The sequence below is a fragment of the Myripristis murdjan genome, chromosome 13 (genome assembly GCF_902150065.1).
Source record: "Myripristis murdjan chromosome 13, fMyrMur1.1, whole genome shotgun sequence".
NCBI lineage: Eukaryota > Metazoa > Chordata > Actinopteri > Holocentriformes > Holocentridae > Myripristis > Myripristis murdjan.
This window is the reverse complement of record NC_043992.1, coordinates 39,487,191-39,510,625: the sequence shown is the minus strand read 5'-3', so window position 1 is coordinate 39,510,625 and position 23,435 is coordinate 39,487,191. Positions and strand designations below refer to the sequence as shown.

Below are 23,435 nucleotides of genomic sequence, written 5' to 3'. Positions count from 1 at the left end.
GATTGACATCGTCAAGCTCAACCTTTCAGCACTGTTGAATGCATAATTGATATTTGCTATTGTTTGGGAAAAAGCAAACAATTGTCTTGGAGAAATATATTAATTTCTTGTTTTCCTCATACCATATGGTGCTACATACTCTAGCTAATGTGGACATATGGCTACTTTTAGCTAAAATCTTCAACCCCGTAACATTCAACCCTGTAACAAAAAACACTGTTACGGGGGTTGTATCATGCTGTTGAAGGTTGGACTGTTCTTAAGGCAGCCATCCCCTTTTCTCTTAATGTTATTTCATGTTCATTATTTTCACATTTCAGATGGCAAAATCAAATGCAGAGAGGCAAAGAGAGTACAGGGCAAGAAGAAATGCAGATTCACAGAGAAGGGAAGAATACCTCAGGAAAGAGCGTGAGCGATGGAAAAGAGATACAGAAGCAGGGAAAAAGAAATCAATCAATGAGCTGAGTAAGAGCGCTCAAAGACGTAAGCGGAAGGAGTGGCGGAAGGCTAAAGAAAGACAGAAAAGGAAAGCTGAGATTGAAAACAGTGGGCCTACCTCTCTAACCCCTCCACATACTCCTGACAGTGAGATTCAAGATGTAGTGCAAGCCAGACCAGGGTCCTCACGGTGAGGGAAATATGTGGTTAGAAATAGTACTTGATTTTAATTATGATAGCTTGTTTAGAAAAAAAAAAAAAAAAAACAAAAAAAAAAACTGCTATATACACTGCTTTATACATGATTGATCTGATGCACATTTGTAGCCATGGTTTACTGTTTTTAGTAGTGAATTCAGACGCCCCCTCTACACACACACACACACACACACACACACACACATGTACACACACATGCACACACACACAAAGCCATGGTGGTCAATTATTGCACCCTAGTGTCCTAGTGTATATGTAATTACTATGTCACTACTAATGTAACTACTCATTTGTAAAACTAACGATCCCCTTTCCATGTATTGTATGGTTTCATCTTAGACATTCAGCAGGCAAGAAAGCTTCCAGAAAAGCAAGAGACAAACTGCGCAAAGAAATAGAAGAACTAAAAAGGAAACTCAAGCATCAGAAGAAAAAGACAGAAAAATACAAAAAAAGACTCCAGCGAGCGACCAAGAGTAAAGACTCTCCCAGGTCCAAAGTCCGTCACTTGCTGAAAAATTGTACTGTGAGCAGCAAGGTAAAGAAAACTTTACTGCACCATGAATCCCTAATTAGTGACATTAGGAGGAAATACAAGAATGCCAGAAATGAAAAAGGGAAAAAAACTGTTGCTGAGGTTGTTGTAGGGAAAGTAGTTCAGAAATACAGGCTGCAGAAGTGGTCTGAGAAAGCACTAGGCTTTTCAAAGAAACGCAGGGCCTTGTGTGGGAATGAAGACCTGAGTAATAACTCCACCACACGATCTTACAACAGGTACACTGATAAATCCCTGGTGAGCAAGGTGAAGACATTCTTCACAAGAGATGATGTGAGTCGGATGACGACGGGGAAAAAGCAAACAATAACAAAGAAGAAAATTAAAATGCAAAAACGATTCCTTGTAGACACAATGAAAAACCTTCATAGGAAGTTTCTGGCAGAAAACAACACCAGTCACATTTCATACGCCTCATTTTGCCGGCTGCGACTGTTTTGGGTTGTCCACCCCTCCCTTTCAGACCGCGACACATGCCAGTGCAGGTTACATGAAAACCTGGGCTTTCTGGCTGACAAGCTTTGTCAGCTTAGGCTTATTGAAACATCTAATTTAGAGAGTCTCACAGAACTTGTTTGCTGTGACACTGGTAGCAAGGCTTGCATGTATGGAGAATGTGAGGAGTGCAAGAGCAGAATTGTTCCCCTCTCAAGCTCATATAATGGTGCACAGAAGGTGACCTACATGCAGTGGGCCACAGAAGACAAAGCAAAATCAAATGATGAAGAGAGCTCTGTCTCAAAAATAACAGTAAAAAAAAACATTGAGAGCATTCAAGAGGAGCTTGCAGAGAGGTTCCACACACACCTCACCAAGTTTAAGAGGCATCTCTTCAACATCAGACAACAGTATGCCTACTACCGTGGACTGCGCAGCTGCATGGCCAATGATGAATGCCTTATCCACATTGACTTCTCTGAGAACTTTTCTTGTAAGTACAGTACTGAAATTCAGTCAGTACACTTTGGATCATCCCACCAACAGGCCACACTTCACACAGGGGTCATCTATGTTGGTGGAACCCAAGAGCCAACCTGCTTTACCTCCATCTCACCATCCAAGCACAAGAGTCCAGCTGCCATATGGGAACATCTGAAACCTGCACTGGACTATGTGCAGACCACACACCCAGAGGTGTCTGTTGTGCACTTTTTTAGTGATGGGCCATGCACGCAGTACAGGCAGAAAGGGAACTTTTTTCTCTTCAGTACAGAGCTTGACAAGAGAGGACTGAGAGGGACCTGGAATTTTTTTGAGTCCAGTCATGGCAAAGGAGCACCAGATGGTATTGGTGCTGCCTTAAAGAGATCAGCAGACAACCTCATCAGCCATGGCCGGGACATCAACAATGCTTATGAGCTCTTCAAGGCCCTCTCAGAGACAGACACTTCGATCAAATTGTATTTTATCGAAGATGAAGCTGTTGAGCAGGCACTGCAAAGGATGCCGTCCACCATTCCCCCAGTCCCAGGAACCATGCACATCCATCAGGTCATCACTCTTGCTCGAGGGGAGATAACATCGCGAGATGTCAGCTGCATGTGCTCCACCTATGGAAAGCTTGAATGTGAATGCTGGAATACAAAGCATTTCAGCTTTGTCAGGAAAGTGCCAGCTACTGTGTCACAAGGGCAGAAACAAATCAATTGGGGTGATCCAGAGGTAATAGGGCAGTGGTGTGTGCTCACTTATGATAAAGCATTGTATCCAGGAATAATCCTTGCCACAGATGAAATTGACGTTCAAGTCAAATGCATGCACCATGCTGGAATAACCAAAAACAGGTTCTTTTGGCCTCTGCAAGAGGATGTACTGTGGTATCCATTTGATAATGTGCTTGAGCTCATCCCGCCTCCTCAGCCCGTGACAGGACGTGATTCACGTCACATGCAAATTCAGAGAGAGATATGGCACAGACTGTCTGACTAAAGGATGAAAGAACCATAAATGGCAGGAAAAACAGATCAGATAAGAAAAGAGACCATCCACTATCACACATCAAAGTTATTAGTTCAGTTTAGTGAATGCTCAATACCCAGATTTTAGAGAAGACAGCAGTGTACTTTTTTTTTTTTTTTTACTGCTGATACTACAGTTGACAGACTCATTCTATTAAAGTCTGTGAAGAACATATGAAATGATTTTAATGTTAACATTTATAGTTAAGAGTGTAACTGTGTTGTGATGTCAATTGTTACATTGTTAAGCTGATTCCAGTGAGATAGATTTTGTATACAGCATTCAGCCTATGCTGTTGTTCTTCATTTTTTCTTCTCATAGGACAGATCTGTTCAATCTAAATGTTTTGTTGTTTTTAAACAATATTAAATAAAACATTTATGATATGTTTCTTTCCTTGTGTTTGTTTTAATGAATTAATTTGCCTATTCACTCACTTGCGCAGCCTAGACATGCTAATACCAAGAGGATAGGCTGATGGAAAAGGATAAAGCAATTTCTTTGTCAATGGCATGATGCAGATGATGTTAAGTTGTTGCATTTGGAAAAGAATTCAGATTTCATAAGAGCCATCCTTCTTTTTCCTTAGGCCTCATCAATGCTAATGCCCCAACCCCAGTGCCCGGGGTCAATCTCAATTTGATTATATGTTGTCATTCAACCCTATTACAGTGTGTTCAACCCTGTTATTTGATACATTGCCATACATTTTTTGATAATAATAACAAATATTAGATAAATGTTTGTTGAACTGTATGCAAAGTTTAGAGGACAAGTAGAAAATAAAAGAAAGCCTAATCTAATGTTTATGTTAAGGTATATTTTCATGATTTATGAAGGCCACTTGTACATTAAGTTGCCATATCCTACGTGACAGTCAAATTATTATTATTTAGAATCAAATAAAATATACTTGCAATAGGTTATTTTACACAAGGGACAGGTGATTACCAAGGCACTGAAATAATTAGTTTTAATATGTTTTAGAATTATAATCATACAGGAATCAAATTGTCCTGTTACGGGGTTGAATTTAAAACATCCTAAGTGACAAAGAAATTCCTAAAAATGTTTGGGATTTCATGCCTAAGGTGGGAAAACGTATTTTCTCAGAGGTTCAAATAGTCCTTCATCAGATGCAATGTTCAGAAACACAATTTTTTGTGGTATATTTTTCAGTAACCAGAGAACCCAATGTGCACCGAATTCAGAGAATCACCCATACATAGTTGGCGAATAAAGCGGATTCTGATTGCGATTAATTATTCTGATTAATTTGGCGAGCCAGCCAGGAGGGGCCATATTGGCTGGTAATGGTGTGGGGGATTCTGTTGACCACAGAAACAAATCTGCTGCATTGTTTTTTTTCTGGCTTCAGATTGCACCTACATGGGTCTCAGGAAATATCCAGCCTCCCCTCTAAAGCATCAAGAACATGATGAATTGTTTAGTAGTATAGTAGAAGGGCCTGGTGTAATTACGTGCATGCAGCTAGCTGCTATCTTGAAGTAAATAATGTTTAACTGTCTAGAAAAGACTGAAGTTATAAGTTACAGTGAGATAGGAAATATTGACAGAGTAGTGTTGTTTTAGAAAGACCAACTGTATTTATGTTTTGTTAATAATTTTATGTGGTGTTAGCTGTTAGTTGGCCTAAAGGGGACAACAGCTCAGTAATATTTATCATAACATTGTTTGGCTGCTGCTAAGAGTAGAGAGGTGATAGTTGTTAGGCTGTCAAAAGGAGACAACAGCTGATAAGTGTAGGTGTTGTGATACATTCAGGTGATAGTAAACTGAGAGGTGATCGTTGCTGAGGGTCGCACTGGGGATGGCAGCGTTATACTGACAGTGGTGTTTAAGGTCTAGCAGAGAAGCTGGAAAATATCTTAATATGTCAGGAACAAAATTATAAATTATAAATGTAGGACAGAATAGATGAGCTGCTGAACCCAGACAGAATAACTGTCTGTGTATGTGTTGCATGTGCTGGCTAATAGTAAAGCTAATACTGGTATCAATAGGGACAGGAGCAGGGGTGTATTGGTGCATTGTATATTGAGATTGGAGATGAGCTAACGGTAAAATAGGAACGATATGGTTGTTGTCATGATTTTGTGTCAGTGTTGTGATTGTGTGCTGCTAATTTATCTAGTTGAAGATACTGACCGCATGCCATAATAACACACCAAGGGGATCCAGATCAGAGTCTCCTCACCCCAGCTGAGGTTTTTTAGAGGCTTCATACAGTTTGATTGGTCCAGTTGTGTCACCATATTTCACCAAGTTGGGAGAATAAAAAAGACCTAAGATATATGAGAGAGTGTATATAGAGTTACGACCCAACCACTAATGAAATATGCAAAAATCAATACACACACAATGTGACAGTGACTAATGTCAGTTAATTCAAAGATTGTGGGGAAAGTTACATATTATTTGGCTTGGTTAAATTCTGAATGGTTGCCGGGCAGAAAACAAGGCCTTCCTGTCTCCTTATTGGCTCATTAGATAAAGTGGTGAGTGTGATGGGTTAAAAAGAACATGACTTCAATTATAAATATAATTAAAGCTGCAAGCAGCGTTGGACGGGCCCTTGCACCTGTGCCGCCTCGTGCCCACTTGTGCCCGGTGGCTGTGGCATTAAACACACACACACACACACACACACACACACGCACACTCACGCACGCACGTACACACACAAACACAGACACACACACACACACACACACACACACACACGCACGTACACACACACACACACACACACAGACACACACACACACACATACGCACATGCAGGCACATACACACACAGACACACACACACACACACGCACGCTCAGGCACACACACACACACACACACACACAAAGTTCTGGCCCTGTTGCTAGCGGCGCCCCTCCAGCAGATGGCGCCCTTAGCATGTCCTAGTGTGTGCTTCACATGACCTGTCACTCCTTTTAAGGGGGATGTGCATTGGGGGATGTGCCAGCAGGCAGAGTGCAGAGCAGAGCAGACCAGAGTCCCAGCTGTTAAACAACTCTTCACCGTGGCCACACACTTTTTCCAGTCCACACCATGATATGTAGTTTTGTAGGAATTGTGGTCCTCTGTCCATCGGCATAGGTTTGGAAGCTGTCAGACTTTTACTGTAGTCAGCAGGGGCCTAATTAGCCCCTAGCATTCTGCATTATTCCCACCAGGGTCCATGGGAAAAAGTGGAGGCGCTGGTTGTGGACACTCTGACTTTGAGGTCTTCTGAAATCCAAACGGTTCGAAATTTTACTATTTCCTTCTGATCATTGGTTAAGCACTGGTTACTCTGTCATGTATTAAATTTTCAAGCCGATTCGATTAACGCCCTGGGAGGAGTGCGATTTCATGCAAAGTGAAAATTTGGGCGAAGATGTGACTTTCAAACTCAAATTGTGGACTTCCTGTTGGTTTTAGGTGGGGGGCGCGAGCACGAAAAATGTCAGGCTTGCTGAGATCTATGTTTCGGCGCTGGTTTGGTCTTTCTATGACATTCCTGTGGGCCGCAGGGGCTGCCTTTGCGTCCCTAGGTGGCGCTACTGAGCCCATTTTTGGACCGGGGGGGTTCCGTTTTTTTATTTTATCGAATTTTTCGCCAGACCTGGTGTGCGTGCCAAATTTGGTGAGTTTTTGAGCATGTTTAGGGGGTCAAATTAAGCGTCAAAGTGGCGTAATAATAATAAGAAAAAAGAAACGAAGCAAAAACAATAGGGCTTCGCACTGGGACAGTGCTCGGGCCCTAAAAAGATGGGATTATGAAGCATGAGCACATGATTTCCCTCACAGTCTTATCAGTTTTCACAGTTATTACTGACTCTGTGAGACACACACTGTAGACCTGAGGTTGGACTGATGTGGGAGGTTCATGCAGTGTTGGAAGTTTTTTCTTTTTCTTTTTTTTTTTTTTTTATCATAGTATTCAAATTACAGGGGGTATATATTTACTAATGGTAGTAGCCCAGATGCTTGTAGCCCAAAAGCTGATGGATTTCAGCTGAAGCTTCTGGTTGTTTCTGCCAAACAGTGCTGCACTGGGCAGACCTCGTGGGAGGCTCACCCATCTCTGGATTTATTTGCAGGCTTTGCATCCACATTCCAAGCCACTGTTGGGGTGATGTCACACAGCTTGAGGGGCCACATCACCCACTGATATAAAGTGACCTGATAACACCAGAATTTCCCTGGAAGGAGACTTTGGTTGATCTTGCTCAGACCATTTGTAAGCTGGGAGCTAACAGAGGCCGTATTTTCTGTATTTTCTGATTTTCAAGTAATCTCTCTCTTTTTTTTCTTGTGCTAATTTTCTCATCACTGTTTCTCCCTGCTTGTTGTTTTTAAAGAAATGCGGAATTTGTTTCAGGTCTCAAAGGGTTAATTCATTAGATGTCGCTATGACACCAAAATGAGCGATTATTTTCACATGATGTTTTAATCTCACCACTTTTAATTTATTTGGCAAAAATCTCTCAGTTATCCGGCTTCTCTTAACCAGACATCCACAATCCAGATTTTAGGTACCATGAAGCCGCTTATCACCTCGGTAATTCAACCCAGGCTTTTCCAATCTAGATCTGTGCGCGCTCACATAAAAAGGGCGGTGTTTGCTGCATCCGACCAATTGCAGACAAGGAAAAATCCACCCGAGCCGCAGACTTTACGACGGAGGAGCAGACAATAATCTGAAATAAATACAAGGAATAAAAATCCATCATCCAGGTAAAAAGCACCACAGTTGCAGCTGCCAAGAGCCGCAAGGAATGCTGAGAAAAAATCGCCGACACTGTTAATGCGTAAATTAGTGGGATTATAATCTGACTTCCCCACCATGACGGCATGGGTCGATCTGACTACAGTAATATATGTGTGTTCAGTAAATGAATGTGTCTCCCACTCAGCCATACACTCCTGCAGAGGAACTGGCCCTCTCTCACAGTGAGGGGCGACCCTCGCTGGACCGCTGCCCTCAGTTTGAGTTTTGTCAGAATTGTCACTTTGATTCAACTGGTTTTGATATTTCATTTTATAAACCATCTGACGTCTCGTGTTTATTCTGCTGGTTAAAATATTATTTCACTGTCACTTAAAGACTGTAAAACATTTGGCATCAACTCTCATGTGGACTTTTCAGGGCAGCCAGCCTAAATACTAAATATGAGCAAACTAATGGAAACCTAAAGGAGCCCAGAGGCTGGGGTGTATTTAATCAGGCTTTTATTTAACCCTCTGAATTAAATTACCCTCATTTATTTTCAAAAATATTTATAAAAATCATTACATCAGTCTACAAGATCAATTTTTGGTTGGACAGTGCAGAGTCATGAGGAAAACAAACAAAAACAAACAAACAAGAAGAATTCCTTCTTCCTCTTCTCTTCAAACTTGAAAAAATGTGAGAGAAAAACAAACAGAATTAAAATAAGAAGTCTAAGTAAAATGTCTAAAGGTGCACAAGTTGTGCCCCTCGATCCACTGGGCTCTCATCAAATGGGCGGGCCATTTTCCAAGAGAACTGATTGGTCAATAGGTGGGGCTTTTCTACCTGCTGAGCTCTTATCCTGAACTTAACCAGAGGCCTGTATCACGAAGCAGGATTAAGGCGTTAGCGAGATAACTTCAGGCTCAACTCCGGATTTTCTGGATCACAAAGCTGGTTCACCTCTGATCGGGATAGGAAACCTGTCCTGAACCTGTCCTGAAAGCTAGCCTGCTCCGGGGCAGGCTAACTTTCAGGATAGGACTGAATCCTACATAAAGTGTCCCCCCCTGGCCAATCAGCTGTTTGCCAAAACACGGCCTGCCCAATCATTGAGGATCCCATTGAACAACGAGTCCAAATGAGGAGAGCATTACGGCGTGAAAGGATTTTCCTGGACTGGTCATATCCGTTAGATTTAGCCTCTGACTCTCTGTATGAGAGAGGCTGTGATGCTGATGTGAAGCAGCTTCAGCCTGGCTAACAGCTGCTGCTGTACAGAGCTGACACTCTAGAGGAGAGGAAAACACACATGAGAGATCATTAAAGGAAATTTGATAATCAAAAATATTTTTAGAGGCGTTTCACAACATTTTAGGGACATTAAAAATGGCACAATTAATTACCTTTAAATAGAGAGAATTGGCCTGATTGACAGCTGAGGGGAATTACACCTGGGGGAATTCAACTATACCTGTCATACACGCAACACATCTGTGCAGTGCAGTGAGTTGATAGGTTTCAGCATCAGATGTGGACTTGAGCTGTTGATGTGGAACTTACACATTTATTTAGTGTTTAATGTTGTTTTTCCTCCTCATACTTTTCCAGTATAACACGCTGCTCCTCCACCGTGACATACGCTGTGCGTTTTTCTTTGTGGCTCATGTTTGTGATTGGTCTGCTGCCTCAGACTCCGCCCCTTATACATGCGCGTTCACGGCTCTTGATGAGACAAACCTGGATGGAGTGAGCGAGCTGATAACCAGCATCGTGATGCCGGTTATCCCTGACCACCATGATCTCCATTAGTGTAGCCAGAAAGGTCTGAGCAATCCAGGGAAAACTGAGCTTGCTTCGTGATACAAGCCTCTGCTCCGGAGCAGGTTAGGTGTTCAGTGTATGTTACCACGGCAACATACCCCGGTAAAAAGTAAACCATCTTTATGGCACAGAAAAGCCAGGGTGAAGCCTGAAGTTACCTCGCTAAGCCCAAATCCAGCTCCATGGTACAGACCATAATGATCACAAACCAAAATATCTTTTCATCTCAGAGTCACTTCAAGTCTCATGAGGCCTGGGGTGTGTGTGCGTGTGTGTGTGTGTTTGTCTGTGTGTGTGTGTGTTGACATTCATGTGTGTATGAGGGTTGACATTCAAATTCATACATACACACACAACCACACACACAGACACGCATACACACACACACGCACACACACACACACACACACACACACACACACACACACACACACACACACACACTCATATTAACATTTATATGCATACACCAACACAAACACATGCAAACACACACACACACACAGGCACAAAAACATGTATATTTAAACATACACACACACTCATATACACACAGACATACATACACAGACACACACCCTATAACACACACACAAACACTCACAAACATTGACATTAACACACATGCAAACACATACACACACACGCGCACACCTTAAAACACACATACACACACATACACATAAATACATATGCATACATACACAAACACATAAACATGTATATTCAAACACAAACACACAACCACACAAAAACACACACAGTCACACACACACACACACACAGACATAAACACACTGTTTAAATATACACATGTATCTGTGTGTATATGTGTGACTTTTTATGTGTATGCGTGTCTTCATGTTTGTGTGTCTATCTGTATGTTTATGTGTGAATGTGTGTGTGTGTGTGTGCATTTGCAAACGAGTGTGTGTGTGTGTATTTATGTCAGTGAGCATGAGTGTGTGTGTGTGTGTTTATGAGTGTGTTTGTGTGTATGTCTGTGTGCATGTGTTTGAATGTAAACGTGTGTGTGTGTGTTCATGTATCCATATCACTGTTTGTGTGTTTTGTGTGTGTGTGTATCTGCGTTTAAGTGTTTGTATGGTTGCACATGTGTGTGTGTGTGTGTGTGTGTATGTCCGTGTGCATGTGTTTGAATGTAAACGTGTGTGTGTGTGTGTTCATATGTCCATATCAGTGTGTGTGTGTGTGTGTGTGTGTCTTCTGCTGCTGACCTTTGACCTTGGCTTCAGTTCCCATGAGCCTCCTCTAAAAGAATAAATGGAATAAATGGATGTACAAACTGGGGAGGAGTGGAAGCGGCTCTGCGTTTAGTGTTTTGTTGTTTGTCGCTCAGTGAAGAGCCCAGAGCCGCTGCAGCTGCTTGTCCTGCCGTGACTCACAACACCACATCTGATCCCAGCAACTCGGCTCTTTCAAAGATTCCACAGATTTTCAACTGGAGACCAACAGAACATGATCACAGGACTCAGCTGCACTCAGGTTGTTGGAGAATGATAGCAAACTCAGTGAAGCCAGCCAGTGTGTGTGTGTGTGTGTGTGTGTGTGTGTGTGTGTGTCGATGCACCACTTGGGCCACCTCAGTCGTAACAGTGTGGACACACCTCTGGTTTTTAACAGGTGTTGTTTGAATATTTATGAAAGTCAAGAGCTTCATGTTGCTTTAGAGTTTCAGCTGTTTGGTTTGGTCCAAATGAATTTCTCCTCCCACCCTCCTAGAAACAGGTTGGTACAGTCGGGTGCAGAGGCCCCGCCCATCGCTGTGAGGTGGCATCACACACACACACACACACACAGTCAGCAGTGTGGCAGCAGAAGCAGCAGCGTCTTCTCTCTCTGGGTTTCCTCTCCAGGTGAAGCTGAAAGTCTCTTGGATTTGATGTGGATGTGACTCAGCAGGTAAAGAGCCGACCAGGGATCATTAGAGATGTTTGATGAACAGGCTCCTACATTGTGTTTCAGAGCTGGAGGACTGGAGAGCACACTGGGACCAGCACATGTGGAAAGGCTTTCAAAACGGGGTTAACGTGTTTCAGCATCTAAATATTCATCATGTCATGATATTTAATGTTGACTGAGGACAAAATCATCTTTGTCTGAAATGTTTTACCTGTGTGTTTTACTGCTGACCAAAGTCTGCGTCAGGTGAGCTGTAATCTCAACACCTCATCGATGAAATATGCACCAAGTTACAGAACCAGTCTGACAGCTTGGAGAAAGTTGATTTGAGTTCATTTATTTTGCTGCTGATCCACCAAGAGAGCAAAACACCAGTTATTTCATGCTATATTATATTTCACTCTGCTATCACCTACTGTTTCAATACAAATGTTTTGAAACCTTTGAGTTTGAAAGCAAAACTACTTAAAAGAATGACACAAACTCTGAAAAATTAGCAAAAGAATTATCAGAAAATCAGTAAAACAGAAAGTGATGAGACATCCTGTCATGGAAAGCTTGTCATCAATCAGCCGCTGTGTTTGTGTCAAGGTGTCGGCTCGGCTATGGATGTGTGTGAGGAGAGAGAGGAGGGGCTCCCTGCCTCTGAAAGCACTCTGTCTGGGGAACATGACAGCCAGACCAAAGCTAAGAGGTGAGATGAGGATCTCTGACTGTCCATGACTGTTCTCCATCTCAGAGCTCAGCAGGCAAATCAGCACAGCAGCATTATTCACAGGAAAAGCTCTGTGTGTGTTCACACTCCATTTTACACACAGTGTTGTTTCTGAAGAGAAGTCACTCATTATTATCTTAGTATGTTAGTGTGACTAAGAAAGTAAAGCAGATCCCTTCACTGTGTTCATAATGTTTCTATCAGGATCCAGCAGGGGAGACAAGACCCCCCTGAACCTGAACCTGGACCTGAACCTGGACCTGAACCTGGACCTGAGCCCAGCTGTGTGTCCATGAGGAGTGACCATTCGATGGGTCGATATATTGACTTCAAAGACGGCCGCCTCTCTGTGGATGATGGGTAATTATTTCAAACTGGTGATGAATCAGATGGTTTTTCTGTCATCAGATTCATGAGATCCAGAATTGGTTTGACCCTTCAGACTCTGTTGACTGAGTTTCCTCTTTCAAAACATCACATCCAATGATCGTGTGTGTGTGTGTGTGTGTGTGTGTGTGTGCGTGTGTGCGTGTGCGCGTGTGCGTGTGTGTGTGTGTGTGTGTGTCCTCCACAGAGTCCAGCAGCAGAGCTCAGAGGTTCCCAGTGCTCAGTCTGCCCAGCAGCATCAAACAGACCTGGCCTCCATATTTATGGTGTGTAAATGTACAACAACATACCAACTGAACAACAACCATTCTGCTCAGAATCGTCTCCGTGCTGCTCTCTGTATCTTTCAGCCTCTTTGACCTGGATTTGATTTGGTGTTTTGTGTCCAGATTTTAATATGGAAGTCAAACTCTGTTATTTTTCTGCTCCAGCTGCTGGAGGAGAACATCAACACCTTTGTGAAGAAGGAGCTGAAAAACCTGCAGAGGTCTCTGAGTCCAGATTACCCAGAATGCTTAGAGAGGCAGAGGGAGGATGAGGAGGTACTGGACGGTGAGGAGGAAGAGCAGAGGAAGAGAAGCAGAGAGTTTTTTCTGCAGATCACACTGCACCTCCTGAGGAGGATGAAGCAGGAGGAGCTGGCTGAGCGTCTGTGGAGCAGTAAGTAAAACAACAAAAAAAAAAAAAAATTCAATTTTAAATTTTAAACCAAAAAATCTGAGTTCGAGTCAAACTGAAAAAATTTAATTAAGAGCCAAGTCAAACAGCCAATCAGATCAAAGCAGTTGTGATGCGTCAGGCTGTTGCTTGATGACAGATTATTTCAGCCTCTGACGCTTTTTACACACAAGAGTTTTTTCTCCTGGCCAGCAGGGGGCGGCTTGTCCTCCTCCTTCCTGCCGGTGAAAAGCAGCTTCCTGTTTTCCCGTCTCGTCCTGCTGGCTTCCCCGGGACAGCGGCAGCGCTCCGGCTGTGAACTTTATTCTCTCCAAATCCTGATCAGGACGTGCAGCTCTTCATTTGTTTCTGCTGTCTGTTGTTTGGCGGCGGCTGCTTTGTGTTGTCGTCCTCTGATAGGTCATGTTTACAGAAGTGTTGTCATGGCAACACCTTGACCAATCAAGAAGGACAGCCCTTTTAGCTCCTCCTAAAAGTTCCTGGAGCAGGGCCCAAATCAGGTTCCAGGAAATTTAAACTGGAACAATGTTGTTCTTCAGGTCTTGGCACACCTCGCTAAGTTCTTACAGTCGAAAAGGACCAATAGATACAGTTACCAGGAAATATTCACATTTCTCATATTTAATACAACATGGATTTGTTGATGTTTTGTTGTTTGTTCATTCAGAAACTGCCGCTGCAGCGTGCCAACGTGAACTCAGATCTAACCTGAAGAAGAAGTGTGAGTGTGTGTTTGAGGGGATTGCTAAAGCAGGAAACCCAACACTTCTGAATCAGATCTACACAGAGCTGTACATCACAGAGGGAGGGAGTGGAGAGCTCAATGAGGAACATGAGGTCAGATGGATTGAAACATCATCCAGGAAACCAGACACACCAGAAACACCAATCAGATGTGAAGACATCTTTAAACCTTCACCTGGAAGAGATCGACCAATCAGGACAGTGATGACAAAGGGAGTGGCTGGCATTGGGAAAACAGTCTTAACACAGAAGTTCACTCTGGACTGGGCTGAAAACAAAGCCAACCAGCATGTCCACTTCATATTTCCATTCACTTTCAGAGAGCTGAATCTGCTGAGAGGGAAAAAGTTGAGCTTGGTGGAACTTCTTCATCACTTCTTCACTGAGACCAAAGAAACAGGAACCAGCAGGTTTGAGCAGTTCCAGGTTGTGTTGATCTTTGACGGTCTGGATGAGTGTCGACTTCCTCTGGACTTCAACAACAACCAGATCCTGACTGATGTTTCAGAGTCCACCTCAGTGGACGTTCTGCTGACAAACCTCATCAAGGGGAACCTGCTTCCCTCTGCTCGCCTCTGGATAACCACACGACCCGCAGCAGCCAATCAGATCCCTCCTGAGTGCGTTGGCATGGTGACGGAGGTGAGAGGCTTTACTGACCCACAGAAGGAGGAATACTTCAGGAAGAGATTCAGAGATGAGGAGCAGGCCAGCAGAATCATCTCCCACATCAAGACGTCACGAAGCCTCCACATCATGTGCCACATCCCAGTCTTCTGCTGGATCACTGCTACAGTTCTGGAGGACATGTTGAAGACCAGTGAGGGAGGAGACCTGCCCAAGACCCTGACTGAGATGTACATCCACTTCCTGGTGGTTCAGTCCAAAGTGCAGAACGTCAAGTATCATGGGAGAGATGGGACAGATCCAGTCTGGACTCCAGAGACCAGGGAGATGATCCTGTCTCTGGGAAAACTGGCTTTTGAGCAGCTGGAGAAAGGCAACCTGATCTTCTATGAAGCAGACCTGGCAGAGTGTGGCATTGATATCAGAGCAGCCTCAGTGTACTCAGGAATGTTCACACAGATCTTTAAAGAGGAGCGTGGGCTGTACCAGGACAAGGTTTTCTGCTTCGTCCATCTGAGCCTTCAGGAGTTTCTGGCTGCTGTTCATGTCTTCGTGACATTCATCAACTCTGGAGTCAATCTGATGTCACAAAAATCAACCTCCAGGTGGTCTGCACGATTCAACAAGAAAACTAAACTAGAAGAACTCCTCCAGAGTGCTGTGGAAAACGCCTTACAGAGTCCAAATGGACACCTGGACTTGTTCCTGCGCTTCCTCCTGGGTCTTTCACTGCAGACCAATCAGACTCTCCTACAAGGCCTGATGACACAGACAGGAAGTAGCTCACAGACCAATCAGGAAACAGTCAAGTTCATCAAGGAGGAGATCAGGAAAAATCCCTCTCCGGAGACAAGCATCAACCTGTTCCACTGTCTGAATGAGCTGAATGACCATTCTCTAGTGGAGGAGATCCAACAGTACCTGAGATCAGGAAGTCTCTCCAGACTAAAACTGTCCCCTGCTCAGTGGTCAGCTCTGGGCTTCATCTTACTGTCATCAGAAGAAGATCTGGACATGTTTGACGTGAAGAAATACTCTGCTTCAGAGGAGGTTCTTCTGAGGCTGCTGCCAGTGGTCAAAGCCTCCAAGAAATCTGTGTAGGTTCAGAGATAACTGGATATGTTAAACACATAACATGATGTTTTCTACACAAGAGAAACGCATTTAAATGTATTGTTTTCATCTATAATTCCTCCTCAGGCTGAGTGGCTGTAATCTGTCAGAGAGAAGCTGTGCAGCTCTGGCCTCAGTTCTCAGCTCCCAGTCCTCTAGTCTGAGAGAGCTGGACCTGAGTAACAACGATCTGCAGGATTCAGGAGTGAAGCGTCTCTCTGCTGGACTGGAGAGTCCAAACTGCAGACTGGAGGCTCTCAGGTCAGGATTCCTCAACCTGCTCAACTCATGACCAGTTCAGTCCTGATTCACATGCAGTCTCCCCTGTAGCCAGGTGTGAGGACACTGAGGTCTGGAGTAGGGCCCGACCGGTATGGATTTTTTGGGGTCGATGTTGATTCCAGTATTAGGGAATAAGAAAATCGATAACCGATAGATTGGCCTATTAAATTTTTACATATATCTTTACATTTTTCAATTAAAAAAAAGATGAAATACCTGCTTTGGATGGCTTAAATATAGTTCCAAACACTTGTTACAAAGATATTAATTGACGGGTGAACATTTTACTATTTTCAAATACTTTTGTTATTAATTTTATTCAAATTGTGTTGAACAAGCAGCATATGAACAATTTGAACATAAAACAAATCAAAAATATGATGTGCAAAAAGGTAGTATCATCATGTCATCATGTTCAGCTTTAAGGTGCAGCCATAGGTTGGTTGTGTTTTTTGCTTTTTGCTTGCTTGATCCCTGGCTCACAGAAGCTGCACAAATATTACAGACTGCTTCACCAGGGACATCCTTGGTGACGTAGTCCCACACCGTACTACATCCACCTTCTTTTGCCATCTGTAAAAAAAAAACAAAGTAAGACATAATATGTATTAGTTAAAAAATAATGTTACAAATCTGTCTAGTTATGTGGGCCATTTTGAAACTCAGACATTAAGCATTTGTCTTACTTGTGTTCACATGAATATGGTGTGTACACTCCTGGCCACTTCATTAGACTAAACCTATTACTTTAAAATGTTGTTGACTGTAAGAAAGCTGATAATTCTTCTTTATGGTTATTATTGAGGTGGTAGTGGGTGTTGGTGTGAGGAGCATCATGTTGAGGTGTCTGATAATTTGTCAACTCCACTTACATGCATCAGAGGGTCAAAATACTGTGAACACCTCTCAATAAACTGCTCTGCACACCAACAGCAACACCCACTATCATCTCAGTAAACATAAAGAAGTCTCTCTGACAGTCAGAGTCAGTGAGTGTATTTAATGAATTATTATCTGTAGGTAATAGGTAGGTGGATAAACAGCATCATAAAAGTCTCTGGTAAAACATGATTTGAAATGTGCCTCTCTGATTTCCTCTAAACGTGCGTTCACATTTTCTTTCCTCCATGAAGTTAGAACTTCGTCCAGAAACGCTTTTTACTCCTCAACGGCACAAGTTAAAAAACACAGTCCGTGCACTGCTGTAAATAAATGCAGCCCATAGGGGGTTTTGCACGGTGACCTAACTTTAGCTTGCTAACATATCAGTCAAGTGTGACAGACACAACGAGGCTCGCCATGGGGAATGGGAAACTTACTGAGTTATTGTTTATTTCCCAAACTAGTTATGAACTTACCATTGAGGTAAACTGCTGGGCTCAGTAAATGCGCTGTAGGCTCTTCAGTCTTCTCTCTACTTCTCTCTGCTGTGGGGGGACTGTGGAGCGGGACGTGAAAGGAGTCGGAGCGCCCTCTACTGGATACGTAACGCAAAGAAAACACCATATTCCCTGCATTTAACCAGTGAAAAATAAGTGTTAACATCGGCGTCAATCAGCCAACTTTTGGCCGATTACCGATTATTCTCTAATGGCTATAACCGATTTATCGGTCGGGCCCTAGTCTGGATAGGGTGGCCATACGTCCGGATTTAGGCCGGACAGTCCAGAATTTAAATGCCTTGTCCGGCGTCCGGCGCGGTCTCAAGCCCGACGCTTATTTGTCCTCCTTTTTGGAGTTGCACTTGAACGCAATGCTGCATATCGTCCAATGGTGTAAGACAGGCCCGGACTGTACATCGGGAGATTTTTCTTTTTCGTCAGACTTTTAAATTATAATCCAAAAAGTGCATTCATTGGATGCACGTTAGTTTTTCTCCTCCTGCGCTGCTGTGTGCTCATGCCGGTGTGTGTGTGTGTGTGTGTGTGTGTGTGTGAGACTGAGGAGCACACACCCACCGGCGCTGTCTGAAGCGTAGCGCGGCGAGAACAAAGTTAAAACAGCAGCGCACTGACAAAGATTGTGTAACAAAGTGAAGAGTTGCCACTCCGCTCTATTTTCACTGGCTAACAGCAGCACACTGGCTTAGCTTGTCTATTCATAGAAGAGGTATCACTTCGGCTTTTTTTCAATCTATGTTATCACATGCATACTACTGCTCATTCATTGGTAGCTGAATTGTTAGGTCTGTTTGATAAGCAATTTACATTTTTAAAATAAGAATAATAATTTAACGTATTGTTACATAAAAAAGCCAACATGATGCAGGTCAAAGACTAAAACAAGACTATTGACTAAAACTAGACTAAAATACTTTGTAATTTAGTCGACTAAAACTAGACTAAAATATTTGGATTTTCTTCAACTAAAACTAGATTAAAATGCCAAAACTTTTCGTCGACTAAAATGTGACTGAACAAAAAAGAATACAAGTTGACTAAATATGACTAAAACTAGTCATTTGACACAAGACTAAGACTAAAACTAAATTGAATTTAACACTGGTATCCCCCAGACTTCACTTGCAGACTCTTAGACTTTGAGGGCGTGTTCCTGGGAAGTCTGCGAGTGCTGAGGGCTTTCCAAATCCACAAGTCCAGAGTCCAGAAGGGGCCTCAAGCGGACTTTCTGCAGACCTGCAGAGAGTCTGCTTGGGTTGCAGACTTCTCTGACTTACCCACAAGTCATTGCAATATTGACATGACATTATACATTTTCCAGTTGCCAACTAAAAACCAAAACTAACTTATGAGAGTGTAAAACAGCTACTGTATTAAAATGCTACTTGAGTCATGTAGGCCAGCAATAATATTCAACCACATCATGATGCAGAAATATGTCGAGGTATAGGCTTTAGTCATATTTAGTCAACTTGTATTTTACTGCAAAAAAAAGCTATACATATTGTAAGCAAAAAACCCTATAATGAGCCAACCCATTCACTATTTGTTCATCATAACACTCTCAAATTCCAAAACTTAGTAGATTACAAAATAATACAGATTATGTATAAAGCTAGAAATGAACAACTACCACAAAGTATCCAGAGGTTGTTTAAAATGAGGGACAGCGGTTACAATTTGAGGGGAACAATCGTTTTTGAAAAACCAAAGATTCGTACAAATGTCTATTAAGGGGGTGAACTGATGGAACAGTTGTTCTGAAAATATAAAAACCTCGATTACATTGGCCAGTCTGAAAAAAACTTTACAAGAATATCTTAATTATGCAGTACACTGTCAAAAATCGTAAGTACATCTTGTATCTCACATATTCATGCCATCCTGCTTTTTTCTGATTTTGTCCTTTTGGCATCCAATGTTTTGGTTGACTAAAAATTTACCAATTAGTAGCTTAATTAAGTTTGTATTTGTTGACTGAAAGCTGCATCGTTGGTTGACCACTTAGGTAGTAGTTATGTTTGGATTAGCTCATATTATGAGTAAATGTTTATTTGTGATAAGGGTAGGCGTTGTAAGCTCTGCTTCAGCCTACACCTTTTCAGTCAGTCCTTGTTTTGATTATTTGTGCATTGTTGCTGATATTTTCTTTTGTTTTAATTGACCGAAATAAATCAAATCAATCAAATCAATCAAAATCAATCAAAAACCAAAATGCATTTTATTATTGCAGCCTGTCCACTCTCCCTCTCTCTCTCTCCTCTCCTTTGGGTTTAGAGATTAGACATTGACACAGACTATGAGGTCATGGCAACATTGTTCTTATATTTGCTTCTTCATGAAAACGTTAACCTCATAGAAAACCTCCTCAAGTGAAAGCCAGTGAGTCATTTATCACAGCACCTGTTCACCAAGCACAAGGCTGTAATATGAAAAGCAATATTTTTCTCCTGCTTGGTCCAAAACCTGCCTCTTTCAGCTCACTGTTTAAGCTAACAGCTAATGAGACAGTGAGGGAGAGAGAGGACAGACCACAGGAGGAGCAAATACTGAGCTTTTTATTCTTTCAAAAAGTCTGTCAGGATATTAATGTCAGAAATAGTTCATATTTTACTGAGATTTTGAGTTTGTCTCTTGATAGATATCTATTTTTTTTTTTTTTTTTTTTGCATTTTAAGTTGCATTATTTTGTGGCATAGTTTCATTTAATTTTCTTATTTGATCTCAAAGGGACAGTGTACAGCTCAAACATATACTGTATGTCACTATTTGATGCCATATCTTGCTTTGTTTTTTTGTCCACACTAAAATGAATCTGTTTTTTGAAGAATAGTTTGATGTAGTTGGATTATTCAAGGCATTTCCTCTAGTTTTAGAGCTTATTTTGAGTTTCTGGTTCTTGTAAAGCTACTTTGGTGGACTGTAGTGGAAACAGAACAGTGAGCAAAGAAATTTGGTTATATTAGAGGATTATTGCTTTTAATAGCATTATTTAAAACATATGAACATGCTGAAGGCTCAACGCTGTACGGCAAGTTTCAAAGGAGCGTAAGAGAGAAAGAGGGAGATACAGTCGTGCCAGACAGCAATTTTTTCATGTCCCCCCCAACAATTACTCTCAGAAATTTTTCTGTTTATTGTCCCCCCCAATAATGAAATGGGATTTTTGCCCCTGGGTGTACATGTAGCTCCAACAGATTGTTCTGTCTCTCTGTCTTGTCACTGTGAAACTGGAGATACTGGAGAATTTGACTGAACCATTTTTGAAATATAACAAGTCACCCTCAGTTGTCAACCTGCTGAATGAAACATGCAGCAAGCTGCTCTTCATCTAGAGACAATGTCAACCTCCCAGAGAGCAATTCTACATCTTACATGTACTAGACTGCTGAATAGTTATTAGGCAAAATGTAAATTTTGCTATAAATTTTGATCAGTATCAAAGAAATGGCTGCAGCCATGCATACAGCTTCATGTCACTGATCAGATTCCTAAGCTGTGTAGGTTTTTGTGAAAACACAAAGCAGATGATGTGGTGGACTGATTGTGTTTGTGATGGTGTGCAGGCTGTCAGGCTGTCTGCTTACACAGGAAGGCTGTGCTTCTCTGGCCTCAGCTCTGAGCTCCAACCCCTCCCATCTGAGAGAGCTGGACCTGAGTACCAACGATCTGCAGGATTCAGGAGTGAAGCGTCTCTCTGCTGGACTGGAGAGTCCACACTGCAGACTGGAGGCTCTCAGGTCAGGATTCCTCAACCTGCTCAACACATGACCAGTTCAGTCCTGATTTACATGCAGTCTCCCCTGTAGCCAGCTGTGAGGACACTGAGGTCTGGAGCTCAGTAATAATGTTCTGTCTAAAAATAACAATCACAGCTGTATAACTGTATGAATAATGAGGGTTTGAAAATGTCTCTTTAAAGTGTCTGTTGCTGTAGTTTGGAGGTGAGTGAGCGTGCTGGCCCGGCTCCTCTCACCCAGTCCTCCCAGTCCTCCCAGTCCTCCCAGTCCTCCCAGTCCTCCACTGTATACGCTCTGTGCTCATGTGAGCCGGCGTTTAAATGTGGTTGTGCTGCTCCTGCAGTGATTCCAGCAGGCTGGAGCCAGACTGAGTGAAGCTTCAGTCTCTCTGGCTGAATCCAAATGTCCAGACTTCACTTGCAGACTCTCAGACTTTGAGGGCGTGTTCCTGGGAAGTCTGAGAGTGCTGAGGGCTTTCCAAATCCACAAGTCCAGAGTCCAGAAGGGGCCTCAAGCAGACTCTCTGCAGACCTGCAGAGAGTCTGCATGGGTTGCAGTCTTCTCCTGACTTACCCACAAGTCATTGCAATATGGATCTGACATCATGGATTTTCCAGCTGCGAACTAAAACCAAGTTATTATGAGAGTGTAAAACAGCTACTGTATTAAAATGTTGCTAGAATCATATCAGCCAGGAATAATGCCTGATTGGACTGATTGTGTTTGTGATGGTGTGCAGGCTGTCAGGCTGTCTGCTCACACAGGAAGGCTGTGCTTCTCTGGCCTCAGCTCTGAGCTCCAACCCCTCCCATCTGAGAGAGCTGGACCTGAGCTACAATCATCCAGGAGACTCAGGAGTGAAGCTGCTCTCTGCTGGACTGGAGGATCCAACCTGGAGACTGGAGGATCTCAGGTATGGAGAGACACACACAATGTCTTATAGAGGCCTGAGGAATATTGTTTCATGTTGAATGGTGGATATGAGCGACATGGTCTGCTAAATCCTTCATAGGGAAGGTTATTTACTTCTACTAAAAAGTAACTGAGTTAGTAACTGAGTTACATCATTGTCAAAGTAATTAATTACCAGGAAAAGGGTCGCCAAGCCCTCTTGATTTTGAGGGGTGTGATTTTTTTTTTTTTTTTTTTAGTTATGTGTTAGTATTTAATTTATTTGTGACACATACATAGAGTTAAAAATCCTAATAATTAGTTTGAATAAATAAATAAATAAATACATTGACATTAAAAAATTAAATCTGGAGGAAAGGGTTGTCACGTGAACACCCTCCCACACTCACAGAGGTAAACAGAGTAAACTTGCAGAAAGTCAGTGTTTCCCATACACAGACCAGTGTGGTGCAGCGCCACACAGTCAACACCAAGCACCACAAACTGATTCTGCTTTTTTCCCCCAACACGATTTTAAAATATAAATATCGTTCCGTTCATTCATCTCTGCATAGCGCTCTTTCTCCCTGTCATTTTCATTCACACACACACACACACACACACACACACACACACACACACACAGACATGCGCATACATGCCAGTGGTGTGCGGGTACACTTACAAACGACCCGCACTCGCCCGACGTTTTCAACCAACCCGACCGCAACTCGGACCGCAAGTCGGTTAAAATAATGGACCCGACCTGCTTCCCGACGTGCTTATTTTAAAAGGTATAGGCCATGCTCTTGGTTAGCTTGATCATAGCCTCATTGGCTTAGGAAACTGACATCCTTGAGTCATGTGCATTTAAAACAAAGTAGGCTATTACAATTTTGATGCAGAGCAGTTTAACGTTAGGAACCTGCATTATTGCATTAGCCTATTTTATCCCGCTTCACCATGCATGCAAAAGTTAGTAATAATAAATTAATAATAGTAATTTAATAATAAAAAGGTAATAATAATAATAGTGTGTGTGTGTGAAGGGAGAGGAGAAGAGGGAAGGAAGAGCCGGGGGTGGGTGGAGGGGTGCGCCAAAGTCTGCAATGGTGAAAATATGGGTCCCTCAAGAAAAAGGTTGGGAACCACTGATCTAACGGCCTCTGATAAAGTAGTGATACCCTCTTGTCCGGGTGGGGAA

The 23,435-nt window shown here is 42.6% G+C and overlaps 1 protein-coding gene across 1 annotated transcript; it reads left to right on the top strand.

Moving 5' to 3' along the window:
- Nucleotides 1-1,819: 1,819 nt before the first annotated feature.
- Nucleotides 1,820-22,248, top strand: LOC115369769 (NACHT, LRR and PYD domains-containing protein 14-like; the record flags this gene model as incomplete). The annotated part of the gene is made up of 6 exons (XM_030066436.1): nucleotides 1,820-2,746; nucleotides 13,146-13,416; nucleotides 14,102-15,902; nucleotides 16,006-16,179; nucleotides 21,167-21,340; nucleotides 22,080-22,248. Coding segments are annotated over exons 1-6 (3,516 nt in total), but the record flags the coding sequence as incomplete, so codon positions are not given.
- Between the last annotated feature and the right edge of the window lie 1,187 nt (nucleotides 22,249-23,435).